This window comes from Mandrillus leucophaeus, unplaced genomic scaffold (assembly GCF_000951045.1).
Source record: "Mandrillus leucophaeus isolate KB7577 unplaced genomic scaffold, Mleu.le_1.0 Scaffold1026, whole genome shotgun sequence".
In the NCBI taxonomy this organism is placed as follows: domain Eukaryota; kingdom Metazoa; phylum Chordata; class Mammalia; order Primates; family Cercopithecidae; genus Mandrillus; species Mandrillus leucophaeus.
In genome coordinates this window covers 346,247-372,497 of record NW_012098388.1, presented here as the reverse complement: position 1 = coordinate 372,497, position 26,251 = coordinate 346,247, and the positions used below count along the sequence as shown (strand labels likewise).

General features: G+C 37.8%; 1 protein-coding gene across 1 annotated transcript in view; it reads left to right on the top strand.

Moving 5' to 3' along the window:
* The window catches only part of LOC105537767 (interleukin-1 receptor accessory protein-like 1), an 847,405-nt gene that overhangs the window by 798,443 nt on the left and 22,711 nt on the right, over nucleotides 1-26,251 (top strand). Inside the window, exon 4 of the mRNA XM_011977432.1 lies at nucleotides 24,844-25,030. Coding sequence (XP_011832822.1) covers nucleotides 24,844-25,030 — 187 coding nt within the window. The remainder of the gene's footprint in view (nucleotides 1-24,843; nucleotides 25,031-26,251) is intronic.

Here is a 26,251-nt window from a genome sequence, read left to right as displayed (position 1 = left end):
TTCTTGACTGCTTGAACCTGCCGAACCCTGAGGCCTTGGCTGTGGAGCACGAGAAGTTGTGTGTTGCTGATAGCATTGTTGCAGAATCAACTGATAGAGTGGCAGAAACAGCAGCAGGTGCTGCTGGATGTTCAAAATGAAGGAACCAAGTGGAAGCTGGAGTAGAGTTAAGGGCCTGAGACCTGAGGTACTTTTTAAAACAATGCTAAACACACCTGGTTGAAAAGGTGCCTGCATTCTATTGGACTGGGTCTTGCATTTGGTAGCATACCTCCTGAGGACTGGGGGGCCACTCCCTTTGATTCTCGAAGGAATTGAGTCACTAGCAGTACAGCCCAGCATGGGGTTTGAACCACTCCCCAAAGCCCAGGCTCCGCAGACTGGGCCCACTACATTGGTGCCTATCTGGACAGTAGAGGTTGCCATTACCTGGGAGGCTGGGATTGTTTTTGAGGAGTTGGAGGAGACCAGGCAATGTGGGGGAAACTGACCCCATGATTCAAGTATCTCCACCTGGCCCCACCCTTGACACGTGCAGATTATTACAATTCAAGGGGATTATTACAATTCCAGATTTGGGCGAGAACACAGCGAAATCATATCACTTACCTCAGGAGAAAGTGGACAGTGAGACAGCTCCAGACCCTAATACAGACAAGATGTAGAATATCTCTTGCAGCATTATTTCATTGAGCCTGTATTCACCTGTTGTTTTTTTATAGGCTGATCATTTCAGAAATTCTCCCTACCTCAGACTCCTTGTCATGTGCTCCTTATTTCTTCCCTGTCTCTCCTGCGTTTGGCTAGTTTATGTTGTATAGGTTGTTGTTTGTCCTTTTTTACTTAGAGTTTTAAAAATTTCTGATTCATGCTGTCTTTCCAACTTTGCAATGGCTTATTTAAGTATAACATCTATTTAAAAACAATTAAAATCATTTCCTGTGTTGGCAGCATTCAAAATCTGCTCTTCTAGCTATTTGAAAATATACAATAAATTATTTTTAATTATACTTATTCTGTAGTACAATAGATCACTAGAACTTATTTCTCCTCTCTATCTAAATGTACTTTTTTGTTTGAGACAGAGTCTTACTCTGTCGCCCAGGCTGGAGTGCAGAGGCGCAATCTTGGCTCACTGCAAACTCCATCTCCCAGGTCTAAGGGATTCTCCTGTCTCAGCCTCCCGAGTAGCTGGAATTACAGGAGCCTGACACTATGCCCAGCTAATTTTTGTATCTTTAGTAGAGACGTGGTTTCACCACAATGGCCAGGCTGGTCTCAAACTCCTGATTTCAGGTGATCCACCCGCCTCAGCCTCCCAAAGTGCTGGGATTGCAAGCGTGAGCCACTGTGCCTGGCCCTAAATGTACTTTTTAAAAAACTAAACTTAGATACAGGGGGTGCATGTGCATATTTATTACATGGGTATATTGTGTGATGCTATGATTTGAGGTATGGATCCCCTCACCCACGTAAGTGAGCATAGTACCCAATAGGTAGTTTTTCAAAGCACACCCTCTCCTTCCCTTTCCCTTGAGTAATCCACAGTGTCTGTTGTTCCCATGTTTATGTCCATGTGTGCTCAATATTTAGCTCCCACTTATAAATGAGAACATTTGGTATTTGATTTTGTTTCTTCATTAGTTCGCTTAGGATATTAGCCTCTAGCTGCATCCGTGCTGCTACAAAAGACATGATTTCATTCTTTTCAGTGGCTGCATAGTATTCCGTGGTGCATATGTACCCATTTTCTTTATCCAATCCACCACTGATGGGCACCTAAGTTGATTCCACATCTTTACTATTGTGAATAGCATGGTGATGAACATATAAGAGCATGTCTCTTTTTGGTAGAATGATTTATTTTCCTTTGGGTATATACCAAATAATGAGATTGATGGATTGAATGGTAGCTCTGTTTTATGTTCTTTGAGAAATCTCCAAGCTGCTTTCCACAGCAGCTAAACTAATTTACATTCCCACCGAAAGTGCGTAAGACTTCTCTTTTCTCCAGAGCCTCATCAACATGTTATTTTTTGACATTTTAATAACAGCCATTCTGACTGGTGTGAGGTGGTATTTCACTGTGGCTTTGATTTGCATTTCTCCAATAATTAGTGCTGATGAGCATTTATTCATGTTTGTTGGTTGCTTGTACGTCTTCCTTTGAGAAATGTCTGTTCATATCCTTTGCCCATGTTTAATTGAGTTGTTTGTTTTTTGCTTATTGATTTAAGTTTCTTATAGATTCTGAATATTAGACTTTCATCAAATGCATAGTTGTAAATATTTTCTCATTCTCTAGGTTGTCTGTTTACTCTGTTGTTAGTTTATGTTGCTGTGCAAAGCTCTTTAATTAGGTCCCACTTGTCAATTTTTGGTTTGTTGGAATTGCTTTTCAAGACTTTGCCAAAAATTATTTGCCAATGCCCATGTTGAGAAGGCTGTTTCCTAGGTTTTCTTCTAGAATTTTCATAGTTTGAGGTCTTACATTTAAATATTTAATCCATCTGGGTTTAATTTTTGCATATGGTGAAAGGTAAGGGTCCAGTTTCATTATTCTGCATATGGCTAGCCAGTTATCCCAGCACCATTTATTGAATAGGAAGTCCTTTCCCCATTGCTTTTGTTAGCCCCATCAAAGATCAGATTGTTGTAGGTATGCAGCACACATAGACCAATGGAATAGAAGAGAAAACTCAGAAATAATATATAGTATTTTTATAGATTTCTCAAAGAACTTACAGATTTCTCAAAGAACATAAAACAGAGCTACCATTCAGTCCAGCAATCCCATTATTTGGTATACACCCAAAGGAAAACAAATCATTCTACCAATAAGACACATGCACTTATATGTTCATCATCATGCTATTCACAATAGTAAAGACATAGAATCAACTTAGGTGCCCATCACTGTTGGATTGGATAAAGAAAATGGGTACATATGCACCATGAAATAGTATATTTTATTTCTGAGTTTTCTGTTCTATTCCATTGGTCTATGTGTCTTTGTTTGTACTGATACATGCTGTTTTGGTTACTTTAGCCTTATAGTATATTTCAAAGTCAGGTAGTGTGATGACTCTGTCTTTGTTCTTTTTACTTAGGATTGCTTTAGCTATTCAGTCTCTGTTTTGGCTCCACATGGATTTTAGAATAGTTTTTCTAATTCTGTGAAAAATGACACTTGTAGTTTGATAGAAATAGCATTGAGTATGCGAATTGCTTTGGGCAATATGGCTACTTTAACAATATTGATTCTTCCAGTCCATTAGCATGAAATGTTTTGCATTTATTTGTGTCATCTCTTAGTTCCTTTAGCAATGCTTTTTAGTTCTTCTTGTAGAGATCTTTTACCACTTTGGTTAAATATATTCCTAGGTATTTTTTTGTTACTACTGTAAATGGGATTATGTTGTTGATCTGATTCCCAGCTTGGATGTTATTGATGTATAGAAATGCTACTGAGTTTCGTACATTGATTTTCTATCCTGAAACTTTACTGAAGTTGTTTATCAGTTCCAGGAGCCTTTTGGCTGAGTCTTTTGGATTTTCTAGGTATAGAATTATATCATTAGAAAAGAGATGGAGTTTGAATTCTTATTTTCCTGTTTGGATGCCTTTTGCTTCTTTCTCTTGCCCGTTTACTCTGGGCTAGGACTTCTAGTACTATATTGAATAGGAGTGGTCAGAATGGGTATCCTTGTCTTGTTACAGTTTTCATGGGGAATGGTGCCATCTTTTGCCCATTCAGTGTGATGTTGGCTATAGGTTTGTCGTAAATGGCTCTCATTACTTTGAGGTATGTTCCTTCAATGCCTAGTTCTTTATTGTTGTTGTTGTTTTAATCATGAATAGATTTTGGATTTTATCAAAACCTTTTTCCAGTTCAGTAAGGTGATCATATGGTTTTTGTTTTAAATTATCTTTATGTGGTGAATTGGATTTATTGATTTTTGTATTTTGAAACACCTTGCATCCCAGGAGCAAAGCAAACTTGATTATGGTGAGTTAACTTTTAAATTTTTCATTTTTTACAACAGTTTTTAATGTTTTGTTGTGACGAGGTCTCTTTTTTTAATTTTTAATTTTTTTGTTTTGACGAGGTCTCTTTGCTGCCCAGGGTAGTCTCAAACTCCTGGCCTCGGGCAGTCTTCCCTCCTCAGCCTCCCAAAGTCCTGAGATTAAAGGTTTAAGCCACAATGCCTGACTGAGATAACTTTTTAATGTGCTGATGGATACAGTTTGGTAGTATTTTGTTGAGAATTTTTACATCTATTTTCATCAGTGATATAGGCCTAAAGTTTTCTTTTTTTGTCATGTCTCTGCCTCGTTTTGGTAGCAGGCTGATGCTACCTTCATAACCTTCATAGAATGAGTTAGGGAGGAGACCTTCCTCCTTGACTTTTTGAAATAGTTCTAGTAAGATTGGTACCAGTTCCTCTTTCTATATCTGGTAAAATTTGACTGTGAATCCATCTGATCCAGGACTTTTTCTGGTGGGTCGCTGTTTTTTTTTGTTTGTTTTTTGTTTTTTTTTTTCCTGATTCAATTTCAGAAGTTGGTATTTGTCTATTCAGGGTTTAATCTCTTCTTGATTCAGTCTTGGGAGATTGTGTGTTTTCAGGAATTTATCCATTTCCTCTAGATTTTCTAATTTGTTTGCACAGAGTTGTTCATAGTAGTCTCTGAGGATCTTTTATATTTCTGTGGAGTTAGTTGTAATGTCATCTTTGTCATTTCTGATTGTACTTATTTGGGTCTTCTGTTTTTTTCTTTGTTAATTAAACTAGTGGTCTATCGATCTTGTTTATTCTTTCAAAAAAGTAACTCAGTTTTATTGATCTATTGAATGGATTTTTGCATCTTAGTTTCATACAGTTTTCTCTAATTTTAGTTATTTATTTTCTTCTGCTAGTTTTAGGGTTGGTTTGTTCTTTTATTTCCTAGTTCATTTAGGTACAAAGTTAGATTGTTAATTTGAGATCTTTCCAACTTCTTGATGAAGGTGTTTATCACTATAAACTTTCCTCTTAACACTGCTTTAGCTGCATTCTGGAGATTTTGATAAGATATATCCCGATTTTCATTAATTTCAAAATACATTTTGGTTTCTGCCTTCATTTCAGTGTTCATCCAGGAATTATTCACGGGTAAGTTGTTTAATTTTTGTGTATTTGTATAGTTTTTTTTTTTTTAGAAAGTGTCTCATTCCATTGATCAGGCTGGAGTGCAGTGGCATGATCATGGCTCACTGCAACCTCAATCTCCCCAGGCTCGGGTGAACCTCACACCCCGGCCACCCAAATAGCTGGAACTACAGGTGCACACCACCATTGCTGACTAATTTTTTTGCATTTTTTTTGTAGAGATGGGGTTTCACCATGTCACCCAGGCTGGTCTTGAACTCCTGGGCTCAACCATTCCACCCACTTCGGCCTCCGAAAGTGCTAGGATTATAGGTGTCAACCACTGTGCCCTGCTTATTTGTGTAGTTTTGAGAGACCTTCTTGATACTGATTTCTATTTTTATTGTACTGTGGTCTGAGGGTGTGCTTGACATGATGTTGATTGTTTTGAATTTACCGAGACTTGCTTTATGACTAAGCATGTGGTTTATGTTAGAATATGCTTCATGTATAGATGAGAAGAATGTATAATCTATGGTTGTTGGATGGAGTGTTCTGTAGATGTCTATTAGGTTCAATTGGTTGAGTGTGAAGTATAAGCCTTGATGATCTGTTTATCACCCTGCTGTCAGTGGGTATTGACGTCTCCCATTATCATTGTATAGCTGTCTCAGTCTTTCTGTAGGTCAAGAAGAACATGTTTTATGAATCTGGGTGCTCTAATGTTGGGTGCATATATATTAAGGGTAATTAAGGCTTCTTGTTGGAGTGTAACTGTTATCATTATGTAATGCCCTTCTTTGTTCTTCTTTATTGTTATTGGATTACAATCTGTTTTATCTAATATAAGAATGATGACTCCCACTCTCTTTTGTTTTCTGTTTGCATAGTAGCTCTTTCTCAATCCCTTTACTTTGAGTCTGTGGGTGTCATTATAGTAAAGATGGGTCTCCTGAAAACGGAAGATGATTGAGTCTTTTATTTGTATCCAGCTTGCCACTCCATGTCTTTTAAGTGGGACATTTAGCCTATTTACATTTGGGGTTAGTATTGATAGATGAGATTTTGATCCTGTCATCATGTTGTTAGCTGGTTATTATGTAGACCTGATTGCATAGTTGCTTTTTAGTGTCTGTGGGCTATGTACTTAAGTGTGTTTTTTGTCGTAGCAAGTGCTGTTCTTTCAATTTCATGTTTAGCAGTCCCTTAATGACCTCTTATGAGGCATTGACCTTTGTGAATCTGATGAGTATGTGCCTTGGGGATGGTCATCTTGTATAGTATGTAGCCGGAGTTCCTTGTATTTCCTGAATTTACATGTCAACTTCTCTAGTGAGATTAAGAAATTTTTTGTGAACTATATCCTCAAATATATTTTTAAGCTACTTATTCTCTTTCCTTCTCTCTCAGGAATGCCATATGGTTCATAGATTTGGCCACTGCACATAATCCCCTATTTCTTTGAGGTGTTTTTTTTTTTTTCATTTTTAAAATTATTATTTTTTCTTCATTTTTGTCTGATTGGGTTGATTCAAAGATCAAGTCTTTGAGCTCTGAGATTCTTTTCTCAGTTTAGTCTATTCTGCTAGTAATACTTCTGAGTTTATTATAAAATTCATCTAGTAATTTTTCAGCTCTAGAAGTTGAGTGTGATTTTTTCTTAAAATGGTTATTTTATCTTTCAGTTCTTGCATGATTTTGCTTGATTCATTGGATTCCTTGGATTGAGTTTCAACTGTCTCCTGAATCTCAATGAACTTCCTTGCCAGCTAGGTTCTGAATTTTATGTCTGTCATTTTAGTCATGTCAGACTGTTTAAGAAGCATTGCTAGGGAGCTGGTTTGCTCATTTGGAAGTAAGAAGATACTCTGGCTTTTTAAGTTGCCACAGTTATTGCACTGATTCTTTCTCATCTGGGAGGACTAGTGTTCTTCCGTCTGTGGTGTAAGTTAGGTATAGTTGGTTGTCTTTGTTTCTGCGTGTTTTCTGAGGGTCAAGGCTCTGCATAGTGTCTTTATATATGGCTCAATTCTTGCCCATGGTTTGTTTCACAGGGGGATATATTCGCAAAATATTTTTGGTGCTGTAGTTTGGGCTGCAATTCTGTAGATGGTATATGGGAATAATGGTCAGTAGATAGGCTCTTACTCAGGTGTGCAGCTCCTGTGTATTTCCTTGCATTTGCAGTCATGCTCTGTGGTGTAGGGGGAAGAGATGTCTTCCTCACCAGGCCTGCTCCTGGGTCTTAGGAAACCCCTCTGATTACTTCCACCATGCCCACATTTATTTTGTTAGGTGTTCTGGGCCATGTGTCTCCCTTGGGCAGAGGCCATAACATGGAGATAGGCTACTCCCTTTCTGGACTGGCCATGCAGAGGGAGGCATGCCTCGCTCCCATGCCAATCCATGATCCCATGTGTTTCACCCCTGTCAGTGCTGTGAGAGTGGGCTCCTCCCCCGCTAGAGTGTCGCATACAGATCTCAGTGTAGCATTCCCAAACTGTGCACCACAGCCCTGGGGCACCAGGACTGGCTCGCAGCTCCATCCTCTTGACGTTCGGGTTGGGTTCTGGGTGCACTGGGAAGTCTGAAGTGTTTCCAGGCTGCTGGGAACATACTCAGGTGGAGCAAAGCATCCAGGCTGGACAGCATAGGCTGTGCCATGGACACATTCCTGTGTGGGGAAGGGGGGTGCCCAGGCAGAGGCTCTGGGAAGGGCTTGTGGGCAGGAGAGCCTGCAAAGTAGACATACCCTAGTCCTGCAGGAAAGCCAGCCCTCCTTTCTCCTGGCCTGGCAGTCAGTTGGGTCTAGAGATTCTCAGAGGAAAATGGGGAGCCCTGTGGGTTGGGCACCTACCTAAGGTCATGCCCTGCTCCAGCTCTTCCACGCAGAAAGGCTCCTGGCTTTGCACTGGCTGAAGCCTTATCTCTGCCTACTCTCTGGGTAGATTCCCCTGTCAGCTCAAATGTCTACAGGAATCCCCTGTAGCTAGGATCCCAGAGGTTCACAGTGAGAGTGGGCAGTCCCACAGTTTCTTTACTCACCCCTTTCCCAGGAGCCATTTGGAGCCGAACACTAGCCGTAACGTTCAGGTACCCTGTACACGATTCCCAGATTTCTCTCTCTTCAGCCTCAGTGCCTGCATCACATTTCCATCCACTCTTGGCACTTTTCTCTTCAAAGATATATTCAAATTATGTTGCTTTACTTAACATTTTGGTCCCTCTTGGTGGGAACAGTGCTTTCTAGCTGTGTCTGGTAAGCCATCTTGTCCCACTTCCTCACTGTATTTTTTTATCTGTTAACCATCCTTTGGCTATCCCTCTCCCTTCCCTACCCTTCCCTGCCTCTGGTCACCACTACTCTACTCTTTACTTCTCTGAGATGTATTTTTGAGCTTCCAAATGTGAGTGAGACAAATATAAGTGATATTTATTTTTCCGTGCCTGACCTATTTCACTTAATGTACTCCAGGCTCATTCATGTTACCATGAATGACAGAATTTTGTTCTAAAAGACCATTCTTTTTTTTTTTTTTTCCTACTAGATTACTGAAGATCAGAACATTTCATAGCTTATCATGTTAGCTAATAGTGTGGGGAAACAGACACCCTGAAATACTGTTGAGGGTTTATTTTATGTTATTTTGTTTGTTTTTGAGATGCAGTTTTGCTCTTGTTGCCCAGGCTGGAGTGCAATGACATGATCTCGGCTCACCACAACCTCCGCCTCCTGGATTCAAGTGATTCTTCTGCCTCAGCCTCCCGAGTAGCTGGGATTACTGGCATGCGTCGCCATGCACTGCTAATTTTGTATTTTTAGTGGAGATGGGGTGTCTCCATGTTGGTAAGGCTGGTCTCGAACTCCTGACCTCAGGTAATCCACCCACCTCAGCCTCCCAGAGTGCTGGGATTACAGGTGTGAGCCACTGCACCTAGCCATTGTTGAGTGCTTTTATTAGTCCAATTCCTATGGATAACAAAGAAACTAGGAATAGGATTTGCCTTCAGGTTTTTTAGGGTGGCTGGGGTGCGTAAATGAGAATTTCTCACCACTGGCCTATAGTCTCATTAAAAAAATTTACTACTTTTTAAACCTTTTAAAAATAATTTGTACACCACCTGCACCCAGTGTTACTCGTCAGTGGGGCAGCACTACTACAGTCCAAGTATCACTTGGTAACATGAGAGCACTCAAGAGGAAATGGATAGCAAGGACAAAATCCTAGGAAAATTGTAGCATTTATAAAGAAAGAAGAGAATGAATAGAGGCACAGAACAATCAGGAATAGGCTTACTAATAAAATTTCAAGAAGAATGGGAGTAAATAGTATTAAATGCCATAGAGTGCTCAAGCCAGATAACTGTTGAGCCAGTGAAACTATTGAAACCATGTAATTGTTGAAAATTAGGTTTTTGATAGCCTTAGTAACAACATTTTCTGAGAAATAGTGGAGAAAAATCAGAACATAGTAGAAACACAGATAAGTCTGTGTTGAGAAAGTAAAGAGGGTAGCTTAGACTACCCTGAAGAGTTGTTATTAATTTTTAGAAAGAAGTAAGTTACAGGTTGAAATAGAGGACACACACATGCATACAAAAAAATTAATAGCTTTATGTAAAATCTCTCAAAAATGCAATAATAGACCAGGTAAATACAGCATAAATAATGATGTCATCAATAATGTAATTTTGAAATTTTTGGAAATGACATAAGCTTTCATGGAGATTTTTATGTGATAAATGAAAAAGTAACATACCCAAAGCCGCTATTCAAATTAATGAGTTGGCTGGGTGAGGTAGCACATCCCTATAACCCTAGCACTTTGGGAGGCCGAAGTAGGAGGATTGCTGGATCCCTGGAATTAGAGACCAGCCTGAGCAACAGAGGGAGACCTCATCTCTACAAAAAATAAAATTTAAAAAAATTTAGCTGGACATGCTGGCATGCACCTGTAGTCCCAGCTACTCGGGACACTGAGGCAGGAGGATCTCTTGAGCCCAGGAGTTCAATAACAGTCTGGGTGACCTGGAGAGACACTGCCTCTACAGAAAATAAAAAAACTTATCCAGATGTGGTGGCACATTCCTGCAGTCCCAACTACTCAGGAGACTGACACAGGAGGTTCGCTTGAACCCAGAAGGTCGAGGCTATAGTGACCATGATTGTGCCACTGTACTCCGGCCTGGGTGACAGAGCAAGACTGGCACAAAATATATATATATTTACTCGCCTTATGTGCTTTGTACATTATAGACATAATAAATGGTAGATAATGACATCAGTAACTACAAAGTGAAATTATGCAGCAATACTTCATATAATTTTGATTCCAAGTGAAAGAAAGCCAGAAGCATTGTAATAGCTTTTGTAAATTAGCCACCAAGGTAGTCAGTTACAGTTGTATTTAATAGGCTAGTGAACATAGGGGTTTTGAGAGTGGGCATGATTACAATGCTGTTGCATAAATTGGAGCTTTAGGAAAGCACCGAAGGAAATGATGTCTAGTTAATCATTGAGATATTCTTCATATGCATGTGATGAATAATTTCGGAAAACTTGACATTTAGATAAGACTGAATATAATTGGGTAAAACGGCAATAATACATACATGTTCTCTATTTTCTTGCTATTATCATAATGTACTTTTAAGGAAGAGGCAGATATTTTAACTGAAAATCATGGACACAGTAAAGCCATTTCAATTTTTTGTTACAGTTGTTTCCTATGAGAAGAACATGAGAAATAATCTTATAGTATTGACAGAAAAGGAGTTTTGACAGCTGACTGTTGCAAAACCTCCAGTGTCATTATTCCACCTCCCCTACGGCTAGGGAATCAGTGTTTTTCATATGACCTATACTTCTAAAAATAGTGAATTTCAAAATGTCTGTTCCATGTATACAGTTGTTGACATCCACAGATATTTAGCTATCTAGTCCTAGAATCCCCTTGGTGTTTCATCCGTCTGAAACTCAGAAAAGAGAGCAGAGCTAATAACAGATAAGCCCTCATTGCTGCTTTATTTATTTATTTATTCATTCATTCATTCATTCATTCATTCATTCATTCATGTATTTATGTATTTATCTCTGTACTGCTGCGTCTAGGAATGCCTTCCACTTGATGCCTCTGTCAACTGCAGCTCTTTCAGGCAATACTATGAGACAAGATTAACTGAATTTCAAATGTATGAGACTTCTCTCACAGAAAGGGTGTTCTATTCATACTGAATCTTTCTATAAAAATGAAAAAGTTGGATCTGGAGAACAGAAAAAGGAAGAGAGCTGCATTCACAGTAGGATAAGGAGATTAAATAGGAAGAGTTATGTGATTTATCCCTTTTATGAGGTGCTGCTGGAAAGCAGATTAAGCTTTTTAAAAAGTGGTGACCTTGATATAAATTTCATATTTAGTCAGTGCTGATATATTTTGAATAATGAAGGGTATGTGCAACAACATTGAGCCTGAGAAGATACAAGAAATGTAGTGAAGTTGACCATAATCTGAGTCCCAGTCCATTACTGCAAATAACGGTAACAGGAATAATACCTATTGTGTAGCAGTTTGTCCATTACAAAATACATTCACACCAGGATGCTATTTACTTCTCACAATAACTCTATGAGATTAAGTATCCTTAGAGTTCTATGATCTGGTGCTGAAGTTCAAGGAAGATGTTACTTGTTCCTAGTCACACAACTTGCAAATAAATTCCTCTCCCTGTGAAAATATTCTCTTCTTATATTCACGGTCACATTTGGATAAAGATTGCACCCACTTGTGTTTTACTTCTAACACTTTTAATCATACCTCTAACATAACTCTATAGTATTACATTCTGACAACTGAAATGTAAAGTTTTTTATTTCTGTATTGTCTCTGTTGGCGTGAATCCTTAATATAATGTCATATTCTGAGCATGTTTATGTTTACAAAAAAAATACAAGTCATTAGGCCATTTTCTTTTTCCAAAAATGACCAGTTATTGCCGAGTAAAGTTATTAGGTTGCTGGTATTCAAACCATTCGTTATTTTAATGAATAATAGGTAATTCAGATAAATGGCTTTCCATTCTAGTAAGAAATATCAGAAAATTGCATGAACTTGAAGTGATATTAAAATTGTATATAAAGGAATGGAAAGGAAACCAACTGTGAAATGTGTCTAAATCATATAGAATAAAAAAGTTACCTCCCCCAAAAACCTAACTCTGCTTTTAAATTCTATTAATTCACAGTTTAATTCCGCTTTTTCCTTTTTTCCTGTTTTTGGTTTTAGATACATAAATAAGAGGCTTTAATCGTAGAAAGGAAGCTGGAAAAGTACCTTAACTTATTACATTTACTATGTTGGAACAGTGTTATTTGTAATATTTGCAAATGTACACCTATATAATTTATCTTTTTCTTTTACCTCATGGGAGACCTCTAGGAATTTAGATAAAATGTGGATTAAACACTTAGACTATTTGTTCCCTAAGCTACTGTATTGGCCAGGACCTAGTCAGTTAAAGCAAATTCATTCCAGATAGTTCAGTAGAAGAAATGTAACGTGGGAAACAGGATATCAGTATGCTAGAAGAGCTGAAATGACCCAGACGTTAGTGACATTAGGAAACTACTACCACCCCTATATATGAAGGGACAAAGAGAAGAAGGAAGTGGTGTTACCAGAACCCAGAAACTGAAAGGATAGATCCCCTCTTGTAAAAATTCATCACCAGTGCCATTTGTGAGGAGAAACTGGGAAATTGAGAAACTATGTATGGGATAAAGTGTTAAGGCAGATAAGACCGCCTCATGCAAGACTCTTACAATGTTATGGAGGAGAAAATATATACCAATATAAAGAAAGAAGGCAAAGAAAAGACCAGTTAGTGATAACTGAGAGGATAACTATAAATATAAAACTGAGTGTATAAAAAAATATGAGATGTATTCTTCTTGTGGATTATTTTTGCATTAATTTAATTGTTAAATGTTGCATTGAAATATTATCTAACTATTGAGTTTATGGAACTCCCTCATTCAACTCCCGCTAGTTCCATTGGAGTAAGCCCGTGATGTTTCAAAGGACGTTCAGCTATTTTGCTTGAGCAATTGGATGGATGATGCAGTATATGTCACAAATAAATGAAGTAACTTTTTAAGATTTCAAAAAGGCATAGCAAATAGATATTTGAATATATAAATCTAAAGTTCAGAGCTGGAGATACAAATAAAGGAGACACAACATAGAAATGGAATTTAGAGTGAGAGGGTTAAATGAGATTACATAGAGGGCAATGAAATGAGATAATGCATTAAATCTTTTTGAAATGATGGCTTAAATGAAATATAATTCATATATCGTATATTTCACCCACTTAAAGTATACCATTCTAATTTTTTTAAGTTGTAGTAAAATACCACGCAATTGATCATTTGAATCATTTTTAATTATAAAACTAGTGGCATTGATTACATTCAGAATGTTGTGCAACCATTACCACTATCTATTTCCAAAATTTTCCATCATCTAAAATAGAAATTCTTTACCCATGGGTGCGGTGGCTCACGCCTGTAATCCCAGCACTTTGGGAGGCCGAGGCGGGTGAATCACCTTAGGTCAGGAGTTCGACACCAGCCTTACCAACATGGAGAAACCCCATCTCTACTAAAAATACAAAATTAGCTGGGCGTGGTGGCGGGCATATGTAATCCCAGCTACTCGGAAGGCTGAGGCAGGAGAATCAGGAGAATCGTTTGAACCTGGGAGGCGGAGGTTGCGGTGAGCCAAGATCGTGCCATTTGCACTCCAGCCTGGGCGACAGAGCGAGACTCCGTCTCAAAAAAAAAAAGAAAAAAAGAAATTCTTTACTCATGAAACACTAACTTCCCATTCCTTCCTCCCACCAGCTCCTGGTAACCTCTACTCTACTTTCTGTTTCTATGAATTCACTTATCCTAGGAACCTCAGATAAGTTTAATCATACAATATTTATCCTTTTGTGACTGACTGATTTCACTTAGCCTAATGTTCTCAGGTTTCATCCATGTTGTATCATGTATCAGAAAGTCATTGCTTTTTAAGGCTGAATAACATTCCTATTATATATATATATATACACACCACACTTTTTAATCTTTTCATTTGTTGATGGACATTTGAATTTTTTCTACCTTTTGGCTATTGCGAGTAATGCTGCTACGGGTATTGGTGTACAAATTTTTTTTTCAGTTATTTTGTGTGTATACCTAGGAGAGGTATTGTTGGATATTCTATATTTAACATTCTGAGGAACTGCAAAACTGTTTTCTACAGTGGCTGCACGAGTTTACATTCTACCAGTAATACACAAGGGTTCTAATTTCTCTACTCCTTGCCAATACTTGTTGTCCATCCCCCAACACACTTTAAAAAAAAAAAATTTTTTTTTGATTATTATTTTTTGAGATAGAATCTCACTCTGTTGCCCAGGCTGGAGTGCAGTGGCACGATATTGGCTCACTGCAACTTCAGCCTCCCAGGTTCAAGTAATTCTTTGCCTCAGCCTCCTGAGTAGCTGGGATTACAGGCGCCCACCACCAGGCCTGGTTAATTTTTGTGTGTTTAGTAGAGACGGGGTTTCACCATCTTGGCCAGGCTGATCTTGAACTCCTGACCTCGTGATCCACCTGCCTTGGCCTCCCAAAGTGCTGGGATTATAGGTGTGAGCCACCGTGCCTGGCCTACACTTTTTATTTTCGGATAATACCCATCCCAGTGTGTGTGAGGTGGTATTGAAAGGTAAAGCTTTCTATACAATGTTTCCTCCTTCCCAAATTTGCCTCTCAGTAGGATATAAACTCCATAAAATCAAGTACCCTGTTTATTCACTGCTTTATCCCCGGCCAGTCCAGGATATAGCCATTGCTCATTGAATGTGTTGTGCTGACTGAGTGAATTTTTTTTTTTTTTCTTTTTTGAGACAAGATCTCACTCTGTCACCCAGGCTGGAGTGCAGTGGTGTGATCTTGGCTCACTGCAACCTCTGCCTCCAAGGCTCAGGTGATCCTCCCACCTCAGCCTCCCAAGTATCTGGGACTACAGGCACACACTACCACGTCTGGCTAATTTTTCTATTTTTTTTGTAGAGGTGGAGTTTCGCCATGTTGCCCAGGCTGGTCTTGAACTCCTGGGCTCAAGGTGTCTACCCACATGAGCCTCCCAAAGTGCTGGGATTAGAGACGTGAACCACCCTGCCCAGCCGTGAATGAATTTTAAATGCTCAGTCAGTAAGAATTGTATTCAATTCTTTAATAAATGATATCATATATTTATTCTTTTCTTATATTGCAAGGCCATTGCTGGGCTTAGTGCTTTCTTTTTGTTTTATTTTGTTCTTATGAAACAACATCCTTTTTGAACTGGAAGTTTAAGGGATGACATGCTGCATATACATAGAATGAAATTATCTCAAACCATGACAGGGGAAGAGGAGGTGAAAAGGGGATGAAGGAGTTAAAAAATATGAAATTAGGAAGTGGTGAAGAAAGTCAAGTAAAATCTCATGTGGTGTCTTCAAGTTAGAGCATCAAGCAGGTGCTATGAACATGTAATTTGAGGGAAGTGCTTGTGATTCTCTTCTTCAGGGAGCACTCTGGCTTGCGTTTCCTTTTCTCTAGACCTTTTATAGATGAAGAATATCTTGTTTGTCCAGATGCAGATAGTCTGTTCTGTTCTGTCTGTGTCTTCAGAATATGGACCCATTTCTAAATGTGCTGAGTTCAAAGATGTCACTTTTTATATGAAACTCTGATCATGAGTCTTGGTAAATATTATGAACACCTTAGAAAAAGCTGCCTTTGTAAAGCTTGGAGAACAAAAAGTGATGTGCAACTTACCCAAATGTGACTCACACATTTATCTTCCCTATCCCTTGTCTTTCACATCAAGAATGTCAACTATGGTTAGAAGAAGGCCTGTTGTGTGTAGGATGAAATAAGGAGAGCATCAGGTGATTGTGTGTAGCTATTCAGTGCAGAGCATCTTTACAACTCTATTTTAATCATTTGTGGGCATGGAAGACACATCTGTTTGCTGTATATGCTATCAAGTAATACGTGTTATTTATGGCTGGGCGCAGTGGCTCACGTCTGTACTCCCAGCACTTTGGGAGGCCAAGGTGAGTAGATCTTTTGAGGTCAGGAGTTTGAGACCAGCCTAGCCAACATGGTGAAACCCTGCCTCTACTAAAAATACAAAAATTAGCCAGGCTTGGTGGCAGTCGCCTGTAGTCCCAGGTATTCGGGAGGCTGAGGCACGATAATCGCTTGAACGTAGGAGGTGGAGGTTGCAGTGAGCCGAAATCATGCCACTGCACTCCAGCCTTGGCGAAACAGCAAGACTGTGTCTGGAAAGAAAAAAAACAAAAAGAAAGAAAAAGAAGTATGTGTTATTTCAAAACTCAAGAAAATGAAAGGTATCAAAAAACTAGTATGGTTGGGTTTAGGTGGGAATTGTTTAGAAAGGTTAAGCCAAAAAAAAGGCAGTCAGAACTTTGTAGCTATTAGATAATAGTTCATTCATTTATTTATTTAATATATTATATATTGAGAGTACCTCCTAAATGCCTGATCCTGTACTAGGCACTTGGAGATCATTAGACCTTTGAAGTCTTTAGCCTCAACAGGTCATCACTGAACAAATTCCTTTATTGAATTCCTATCCATGTGTCAACAGAAACTGAAATGTTCAGAAAAGGAGAAAGAGTTTAAGAGATTAACGAAGGAAGTATTCCTGGTCCCTCAAAAAGTTAAACCATATGACCCAGCAATTCAAATTCTAGATATATACCCAAAAGAATTAAAAGCAGGGACTTAAATATTTGTACCTGCATGTTCATAGCAGCATTATTCACAGTAGCTAAAATGTGAAAACAAACCCAAATGTCCAATAAGCTTATGATTGGATACATGGAAAGTGGTATATCACACAATGGGCTAATGTTCAGCCAAAAGAAAGGAATGAAGTACTGATGCATACTACAGCGTGGATGAACCCTGAAAACATTATGCTAAGTAAAAGAAGCCAGACACAAAAGGCTGCATTTATATGATGACATTTATATGAAATATCCAGAATAAGCAGATCCATAGAGACAGAAAGCAGATGGGTGGTTTCCAGTTATTGTAGGGAGAGAAGAGAGAAGAGTAATTGCTAATGGGTACTAGGTTTTCTAGTTTTAGAACTAGATAGAGGTGAGCGTTTCAAAACATTATCAATGTATTAAATGCCACTTAATTATAAACTTCAAAATTGTAAATGGTTCATTTTATGTTGCATGAATTTTACCTCAGTTAAAAAATAATGTGCCTCTAAGAATTCAAACAGCATACAGCTTACTTCCATATTTTACATATTATGAGAAGCATACATATTAATAGTGGATGTAGCAAAATGAGGAAAAATACTGTAATTAAAAATTGTGATTGTGGGCCGGGCACAGTGGCTTACGCCTGTAATCGCAGCATTTTGGGAGGCCGAGGCAGGTGGATCACGAAGTCAGGAGATGGAGACCATCCTGGCTAACACGGTGAAACCCCGTCTGTACTAAAAATACAAAAAATACAAAAAAAAAAAAAAAAAAAAAATAGCCGGGCATGTTGGTGGGTGCCTGTAGTCCTAGCTACTCAGGAGGCTGAGGGAGGAGAATGGTGTGAACCCGGGAGGCAGAGGTTGCAGTGAGCCGAGATCGCGCACTGCACTCAGCCTGGGCGACAGTTCAAGCAAGACTCCATCTCAAAAAACAAAAAAACAAACAAACAAAAAAAATTGTGATTGTTAGGAAGAAAATAAAAATGTTAAAACGGGGACCAGGCGCAGTGTCTTACGCCTGTAATCCCAGCACTTTGGGAGGTCGAGGTGGGCGGATCGCGAGGTCAGGAGATCAAGACCGGCCTGGCTAACACAGTGAAAGCCCGTCTCTACTAAAAATACAAAAAATTAGCTGGGCGTGGTGGCAGACGCCTGTAGTCCCAGCTACTCAGGAGACTGAGGCAGAAGAATCTCCTGAACCGGGGAGGTGGAGGTAGCAGTGAGCCAAGCTTGCACCACTGCACTCCAGCCTGGGCTACAGAGCAAGACTCCGTCTCAAAAAAAAAAAAAAAAGGTTAAAACGCATAAAGATCGAAGAAATCAGCCATAGGCCCTGAAGAAATTATATGTAATATGTGTAATCTTGAACCCATGACCTGGGCCTCAGTTTCCCTCACTGACATGGTTTTTACTTCTTCTCCCTCTTATATTTTCCCTTACTCTTGGAATCTACAGAGGTGAAGTCTGAAAATGTTCATTCCCAAGAATTACTCAGACAGAGAAATACTGGACTAGAATTTTATATGCCTAGGCCTTCTCAACTCTAATATTCCAGGAATAATAGGTTAGAAAAATAAAAATAGGAAAATTGTATTGATCACTTTTTACCAAAAAAGAGAAGACAATTATCTTGAATTTACAGTTAGCGAAACACTGTAGGTGGAGTTCAATTTACCAGTTCAAGAAAATGTCTAAAAAAGAATTTCAAATGAGAAGGCAGTAAACTGGCGTTTTTAGGTTTTAAGCATCTGCTTGATGGTCTCATTCCAATCTTTTCACCAAGGGCTGATTTCAACCAGGGTTAAATCAATAGGTCCTCCAGAGCTCTTCTGAAAAGAAAAACTAATCCCAACAAATCTCTCATTTAGTGTCAGTAGCTACAAACACAGTGTGTTTAAGAAAGATAAGATATGAGAGAGGATCACATGCATAGCTTCAGGCATTACCATAAAGACTGACAGAACAATAAAAAAGGGAAAAAAATTGAATGCTTTAAGATTAGAGATAAACTATCAAAGTATATTTAAGGTTTAAAAAGCTCTAAGATGCCCCTTCCACAATCTAACCTTGACACTTTTTCATTCCTAACACTTTCTGTTTACAACTAATGATTAGACACGATGGTCAAATTTCTGGTTGAGAAGCTGCCTTCCAGACAGTTCACTTCTGCTCAGGTCTGTAGTAACTGAACCTTCAGATCTGCTGCCACTCTGTGCTGCTTTTCAGTGCCAAAGGCTTATGACACTTGAAAAATATTATGTGCCTTCATTCTTACAAAAAGGAAATATCATGACTTGAAAAATGACCAATGAATGTTAGAGTAGACCATATAAAACGCAGAGGCATAGAACAACTGAATCCTTTAAAAACGTTAATCAAATCCCTGGCTTTCTTACACACTACTTCATGAAGTAGGAAAAGATTGCCAAACATTATAAAAATGTTATTTCCCTCAGGGACTTGAGAATTAGCAGAATACACAGGTCATGTGTTTAGTGATCCTGTTAGAGGATACATTTTACAGTCATGCCACTGGTAATTCTGCTAGAGCAAGAGAGGGATACCAAACACTACACATTACCGTGCATAGGGCGTGTGATTACAGAATAATTAAAACTGTGCTATACTAAGGTTATCACATAACACGGTTTTTAATATCCTTTATCAGTGAATCAGTTATATACAAAATTTCCCTTTCCACACATATTTTCCTTTTTTACCTTCTTCCTGCACTACCCAAATTTCTGCACTTTGATCTATAGTTATGCAATGTAGTCATCCTTTTAAAAATGAATTTTAAAATCTCTGATAGCGGCCAGGCACAGTGGCTCACGCCTGTAATCCCAGCACTTTGGGAGGCTGAGGCAGGTAGATCAGCTGAGATCAGGAGTTTGAGACTAGCTGACCAACATGGTGAAACCCTGTCTCTACAAAAAATACAAAAATTATCCTGGAGTGGTAGCATGTGCCTGTAATCCCAGCTACTCTGGAGGCTGAGGCTGGAGAATCGCTTGAATCCAGTAGACGGAGGTTGCGGTGAGCTGAGATCGCACTATTGCACTCCAGCCGGGGCAACAAGAGCGAAATTCCATCTCCAAAAAACAAAAAAAAATTTGATAGCTCCCATGCATATCAATACTGAATTGTCTTCTATTTCAAAGTACAACAGTACTGAGAAACCTGTGGAGGAGTTCACGGTGCTCTACTGACTTCTGGAATCTGAATGGAAGTAATTATTTTGAATTTATTTTTGTGTCTTATATTGATTTCTTAATTGTGTTCAAAAGTATTTGGGAATTCCCAATATTTTCACTGAATCAGATTTTTTTTTTTTCTTCTGTCTAAGGCGGGACTCAAAGCCAGTGCCTCAGAAGTAAATATATATAGTATATATACACACACATACATACATATAGCTTTTATATAGTAGAAAAATATGAAGAAACAATAATATTTCAGGTCACCTGCTCCCTTATATCACTTATCAGATTTTGGGGACTTTAAGGACCTAAATTTTCAAAAAAATCAAGTTAGATCATGGATTTTTTTTTTGAAAACTTGTGTCATTAAATTCCTGAAGAAAATTTGAAAATGTAAGCCCTTAATGTCCAGAAGACATTTATTTTAGAGTGTAAAATAAAGTAAAACGAAGGGTTAAGGGTAGGTAACTTTCTTTTATCTTAAACAATGGTATGTATATATCTATATATCTATGATCATCCATAGGTATATAGAGTCTATGTATGCTAACCCAGCACCAATTACCTCCCTTAGCATATAGAAGAGACCAGTGAATTAGAAGTTAGGAGATGTGAGTTCTAACCCTATTTCTACCACTAATTAGATAATAGAATTAGAGAAATTCATTGACTTCTTTCAGCCTTGGATCCCTTTGCTGTAATGCTAAGACATTGAAATAAGTAACTTTATGTTAGTTGTTTCTACAATATGTTGTGTGTGTACCTGGTGGGGACCTCAGCGTCACCCTTGCCAGAGACAACTGGATCTTTATTTAAAAGTCTATACTAATATTCTTTCTTCACTAGAAAGGATAGTGGGGTATTGACTCTCGACTGTAAATAACTCTGTTTTCTCTGCCTGCATGCATGTCCTGTCTCTCTAGTCATTTTATAAACATTGAAACCAGCAATCATGACTTAAGTTTTTGCCTAGACTACAACCCATCTGTTATAAACAGTAAAAGCTGAGTAAATATGCGCTAATGGTTTTACCATAAGTCCTTTAGGAGCATTCTCTTTACCCCATTTACCCCATTCCACGTTATTTCCCTGACAGCAGAGAACCATAGCAGTCATGTCGCAAGTTTGATGATGGCGGAATGCACTCTTTGCTTTGAGAGTGTGTAAATTCCCCTCAGGGGTATCATATGTTTATTAATGTGTCACAAGTTGCTTGTTTCCTGTTAGCTCGTCTCAGTAAATGGGACTGTAGCATTCGTTGGATACTAGTTTATTTTTAGCTTTTTAAATCACCTACTGATGAACAGAAACAGTAAACAAGTATTAAACATCGAAAGTAATTTGAAAATAGTGCCATCCTGGAGAGTCTGGAGTTTCAGACATTACCAGACATTTGTAAATCAGCACTCATCTCACAGAGCTGAAGAATAAAAGTTAGGAAAATAAGAATACCTAAGTGATGTTCATCTGGAGCCATTTTCTGAAGATTAGGGGACATTTGTATTTAAAGAAGAAAAAGAGGTGATGGCTGTGGTGGGGAGTCCATATTTACTTCAACTTTAGTCATTCTTATTCAACCCACTCATATATTTCAAATGAAAAGTATAAGGACTTATCTGGACTTTTAAGCTTCACACTAATTAGACACCAAAGAACTGAAGGCCTCATCATGGTAGGATGTTCTAATTTGTTAAACAAACACTGTGTGACTGTACTGCAAAATGGAAATATAAAGAAACTGGGAATGAAGGAGGCGGTGCTGATAATAAGATCTAACACTTACTGAGTGTTCACTGGAAGACAGGCAATGTTCTAAGTTCTTTATGGGTTTTATTGTATTCATTTTCCACAGCAGCCTATGGCATCATTGGTATTACTTTCACCTTATCCTAATAAGGAACTGGAAGCCAAATGAGCCAAGTAACTTTCCCTAGTTTTCAAAAATAATGAGTGATAGAGCTTGAATGAGTGATTGAGATTGAACCCATGAGGTTGGGCTTTGGAGTCTTGCTCTACACTTGACCCTGCCTCTCTCTCCCTCTCTCTCTGTATATGAATGTCTGGTATTCCACACAAAGAGATACAGTACAACAGACAAACAAAAGTAATCAATAGTTTGAGGAGAAAGGAAATCTAAGACTCTTGTGTCTAAACGATTTATGTGGAAGTTTCAAAATTATAATGCACAGATTTACTTCTTTAAAAGGCTTTTCTGGTTTTTTTGGTTTTTTTTAATTTTGTTTTGTTTTTTTAAAAATTCTGTGTTCTACAAATCTGTATTATTCCAAAACCTAAGTATCTTCTTAAGGCACATTTGAATGTACCCTAAAACAGTTAATAGGTTAATTTAGATAATTTTTTTTTCTGAAAAAATGATCTTATAATGAGCCTGGAAAGAGCATGCGCCAGTCAGTACTGGAGTAAAATTAATAAATAATGCATGAGCAGTATTGCTGGCAAACCCAAAGAGGGTATCTTTTTCATTTGGATGTGAAGCTCAAGCTAAAATTTAACACACTCTTTTCTCTCAAATCTGTTTCTTTTTCAGTGTTTTTTATGCTGAAAGATTGATTCTACCTTTCACATACTCAACTGAGAGAAATTCTTGATCATCTTGGATGCCTCTCTCTTTCCTTTGCTTCCTCACTGTTATATTGATTCAGTGTCTTAAATATATTTTGAACGTGATCCCTCTTTGTGTCCCAATGTGTGTTGCTTTCATTGGGGCTGCCATTTGTTTCTGAATGAATGCAGTTGCTTTCTAATTTGTCTCATTGCATTTATTCTTCCTTACAGTCAAACCGATTTTTCTCATTATAATCAGAAAATCCTTTCCAAGATCCAAAGTTCATCATTCCTCAACATACAGTTTAAACTCTTTTAAGTGGCTTATGTGACTTTCAGTCTTGCTTCTGTGCATCTATCCAGTCTCAAGTCCTTTATACTCCAGTCACTCCACATTATTTGCAATTACTTAGACACAGCAAGTTGTTTTATCCTTCCAGGCTTTGTGCAAACCGTTACCTCAGATAACCCTTCTTAAAATTGCAAAAGTCTTATTCAGTCTCTAAGATAGTTCAAATACCATCATTTATGGAGCCTTCTTGTTTCTTTCTTTGATACCACTGTGGTAGTTCATAGCTCTTCATAGAAATTATGTTGAATTTCAGCTGTTTATTTGCTTGTCTCTTTCCCTGGATTGTGAGGGCCTCGGGACAGGGAATATGCCTTCTTCTAGCAAAATTCCTGAAACACGCATGCTCAGGACTTTTTTCAAACTTCTGACTTTTTAGTTTAATGGCTAATTATTTCACCTATTAAGTATCTTACATCTACTTGTAGGCTAGGTATTCTAGGAAGCTAGAGATGTCTACATTCAATAAAGAACCATCCAATTTTGTGGAAATATTCTTTGTTACCAGATATTAAGCCTAATAGCCTACCCATCTTCTGGACATTCTCACTGTGTCATATTAGCATTAAACAAAAGCAAGAATCTAAATAAGGGAGCTGCTTAAATGTCAAAGTGTTAGCTGAATAAGGAGGAGGACTTAGGAGATGTTGTTCATGATGCGAAGAGGAACTAGTATCACTGAGCACCTATGACAGGCCAAGCAGATTCTATCCAGTATCCTTTTTAATGCTCAGACAGGTGCTGTCTCTCTACCCCACCTGAGACTCAAAGGAGTTAAATAAATTGCCCAGTGTTGTAGAGATGGTAAGCAGTGAGACTCAAATACAGGAATTTGATGGCCAAGTACATGAATAAGCAGTTGGGCACTTATTTACCAAATGGGAAGTTCTAAAGCAAACTTTGAATTCAATATTTTATTCCTCTCTTTCTTCTCATTAGTCAACACCATGCCTGATACATTATCAGTGTTCATTGAATGTCCTGAGACTTAAAAAATAAGTAGAGGTAGTGCAATTTACTGAAAAAACTTCATTTGGTCCCAACCCTTTCAAAAGGTTTATAGCCTCACTTATTCCAAGATATAAACTTGATTTATGTACCAGGAAGAAAAAAAGAGATGCTTATTTAATGACTGGATTCTGTAGAATCTGTCTGTCAGGATGGGGTTGTTCTTATGTAACACAGTAGAATGCTTTGCTCTGACAACCTGGACTCCAGGTCCCAACCCAAATAGATACGGGTCGATAAAGATAGTAACTTTGCAATACTTTTATCCAAGAATGTGTTCTGCCCAGACTCAGTAACTACTCTTCTTAGCAAGACAACCAATATTGTAAGAGCATGCCCCATTATTCCTGTACCTCGCTGTGATTAATAGGCCAGTTATAGTTTTCTGCTTCTATTGAATTTGTTAATTTTAGCATAAGCCCAGGCTTGACTTTATTCTTGACCTAAATCTTCCTTTATTTTTTTTCTAGGTACAAAATATCTATTAAACATTTTAAAACTGAACCTGAATGTAAAACAAAACTTTTTCTCTGGCAAATAAAAACAAATATACATTTAACCTTCACAAGACCAAGTATTGTTTAGTTGGGTAGCAAGAGAGAACCCTGTGGATTAAGTCAAGATACCATAAAATTAGTTAAACAGTGAAGTTTTTGCTTCTCTTTTAAGTGAATTGAATACAGTGCCTTGGCAACACTTGCTTTTTGTTCACTCCAGGTCACCATATTTATTCTGCTTTGTTACAGAAACTCCACTTACTGTATGAAAGTATCCATCTCGCTAACAGTGGGTGAAAATGACACTGGACTCTGCTATAATTCCAAGATGAAGTATTTTGAAAAAGCTGAACTTAGCAAAAGCAAGGAAATTTCGTGCCGTGACATAGAGGATTTTCTCCTGCCAACCAGAGAACCTGAAATCCTTTGGTACAAGGTATGGACTGTGGGTGGTTCTATTTCCTATTAACAAATTAATTGTGCCTTATATTCTGGGGCAAATTGGATAGAAAACTTACATGGGCATGATATAGTTTAGCTTTGCCTTCCTAGAATAATACAGCAAGTTATACTGGTCATTAAATGTTTTTTAACCAATGGATTTAGTAAATTCTAGTCAATATTTGTATTGATAATCCACTGTAATAAGCTGTTCTGTTGATGTTTATATTTTATTTACATGGACAATATTTTCAAGTCTATTATGATCTGGGTTGATAATTTCAGGAACTAAATTACCTTGAACCTTCTTTTCAGGGTTCTTCACATTAGTAATTCAAAATGTCCCCAAACAAAAGGAAAAAGGTTTGATTTTTTTTCCAGGATAAAATCATATACTAGTTTTTCATGGAATGTTCTGTTTAATGGTCATAATTTTGTCCATATTCTAATCTTTTTCATGTATAAACATAAACATTTTAAAGAAATAACATCTGAGGAAATTTTATGACACCAGAAATATAATATTAAAGTAACTTTCTTCTAAAACCAGATGAAACTTTAACCTTAAACAGAATAATTGAACCTCTGAGTTTCCTATCACCATCATTGATGTTTACTGATATTCCAGATTTGAACATAATTTTAAGCTTGTTTGTACCATAAAAGAACTTTTTGTTATTGAATGTACTCAAAAAATAAAGTATGGATGCTATGAATATTCCTCCAGAATATTTTATCCATAGTTTAAAGAATCCTTATATAACATTTGCTTTGTCCAACTCACTGGAAGTAGGACTTTAGAAGCTGGGCCTCTTTGTAACTTGATCCACAAATGTCAGTACACAGAATTTGAGCCTTCATGACAGACTGAAGATGAATTCAAAAACTGTTAGAAATAAAACAAGAAGCAAACCTTTAACAATTTTAAAAAAGATTTTTCCAAAACAGCAATGCTCTTTCCTAAGTAAGACTTACTTTTGATTCTTGATCATGTGAAATTGTGGATTCAGAACATCAAGGGAACTGTTTTATACTTGTCCCTTGCTTGATTTTCAGTCCTAGACTATGTTAAACGGAACTCAAATATTAGTCCTGCTGGTTTCTGTTACTGTGGAATGAATTTTCTTTTTCTCTTTTTTTAATTGTTGGAGTATTTCTCATCCTTAACCACCCTTACATCTCAAACCACCCTGTGGTTTGCCTGACTTCCACAGGC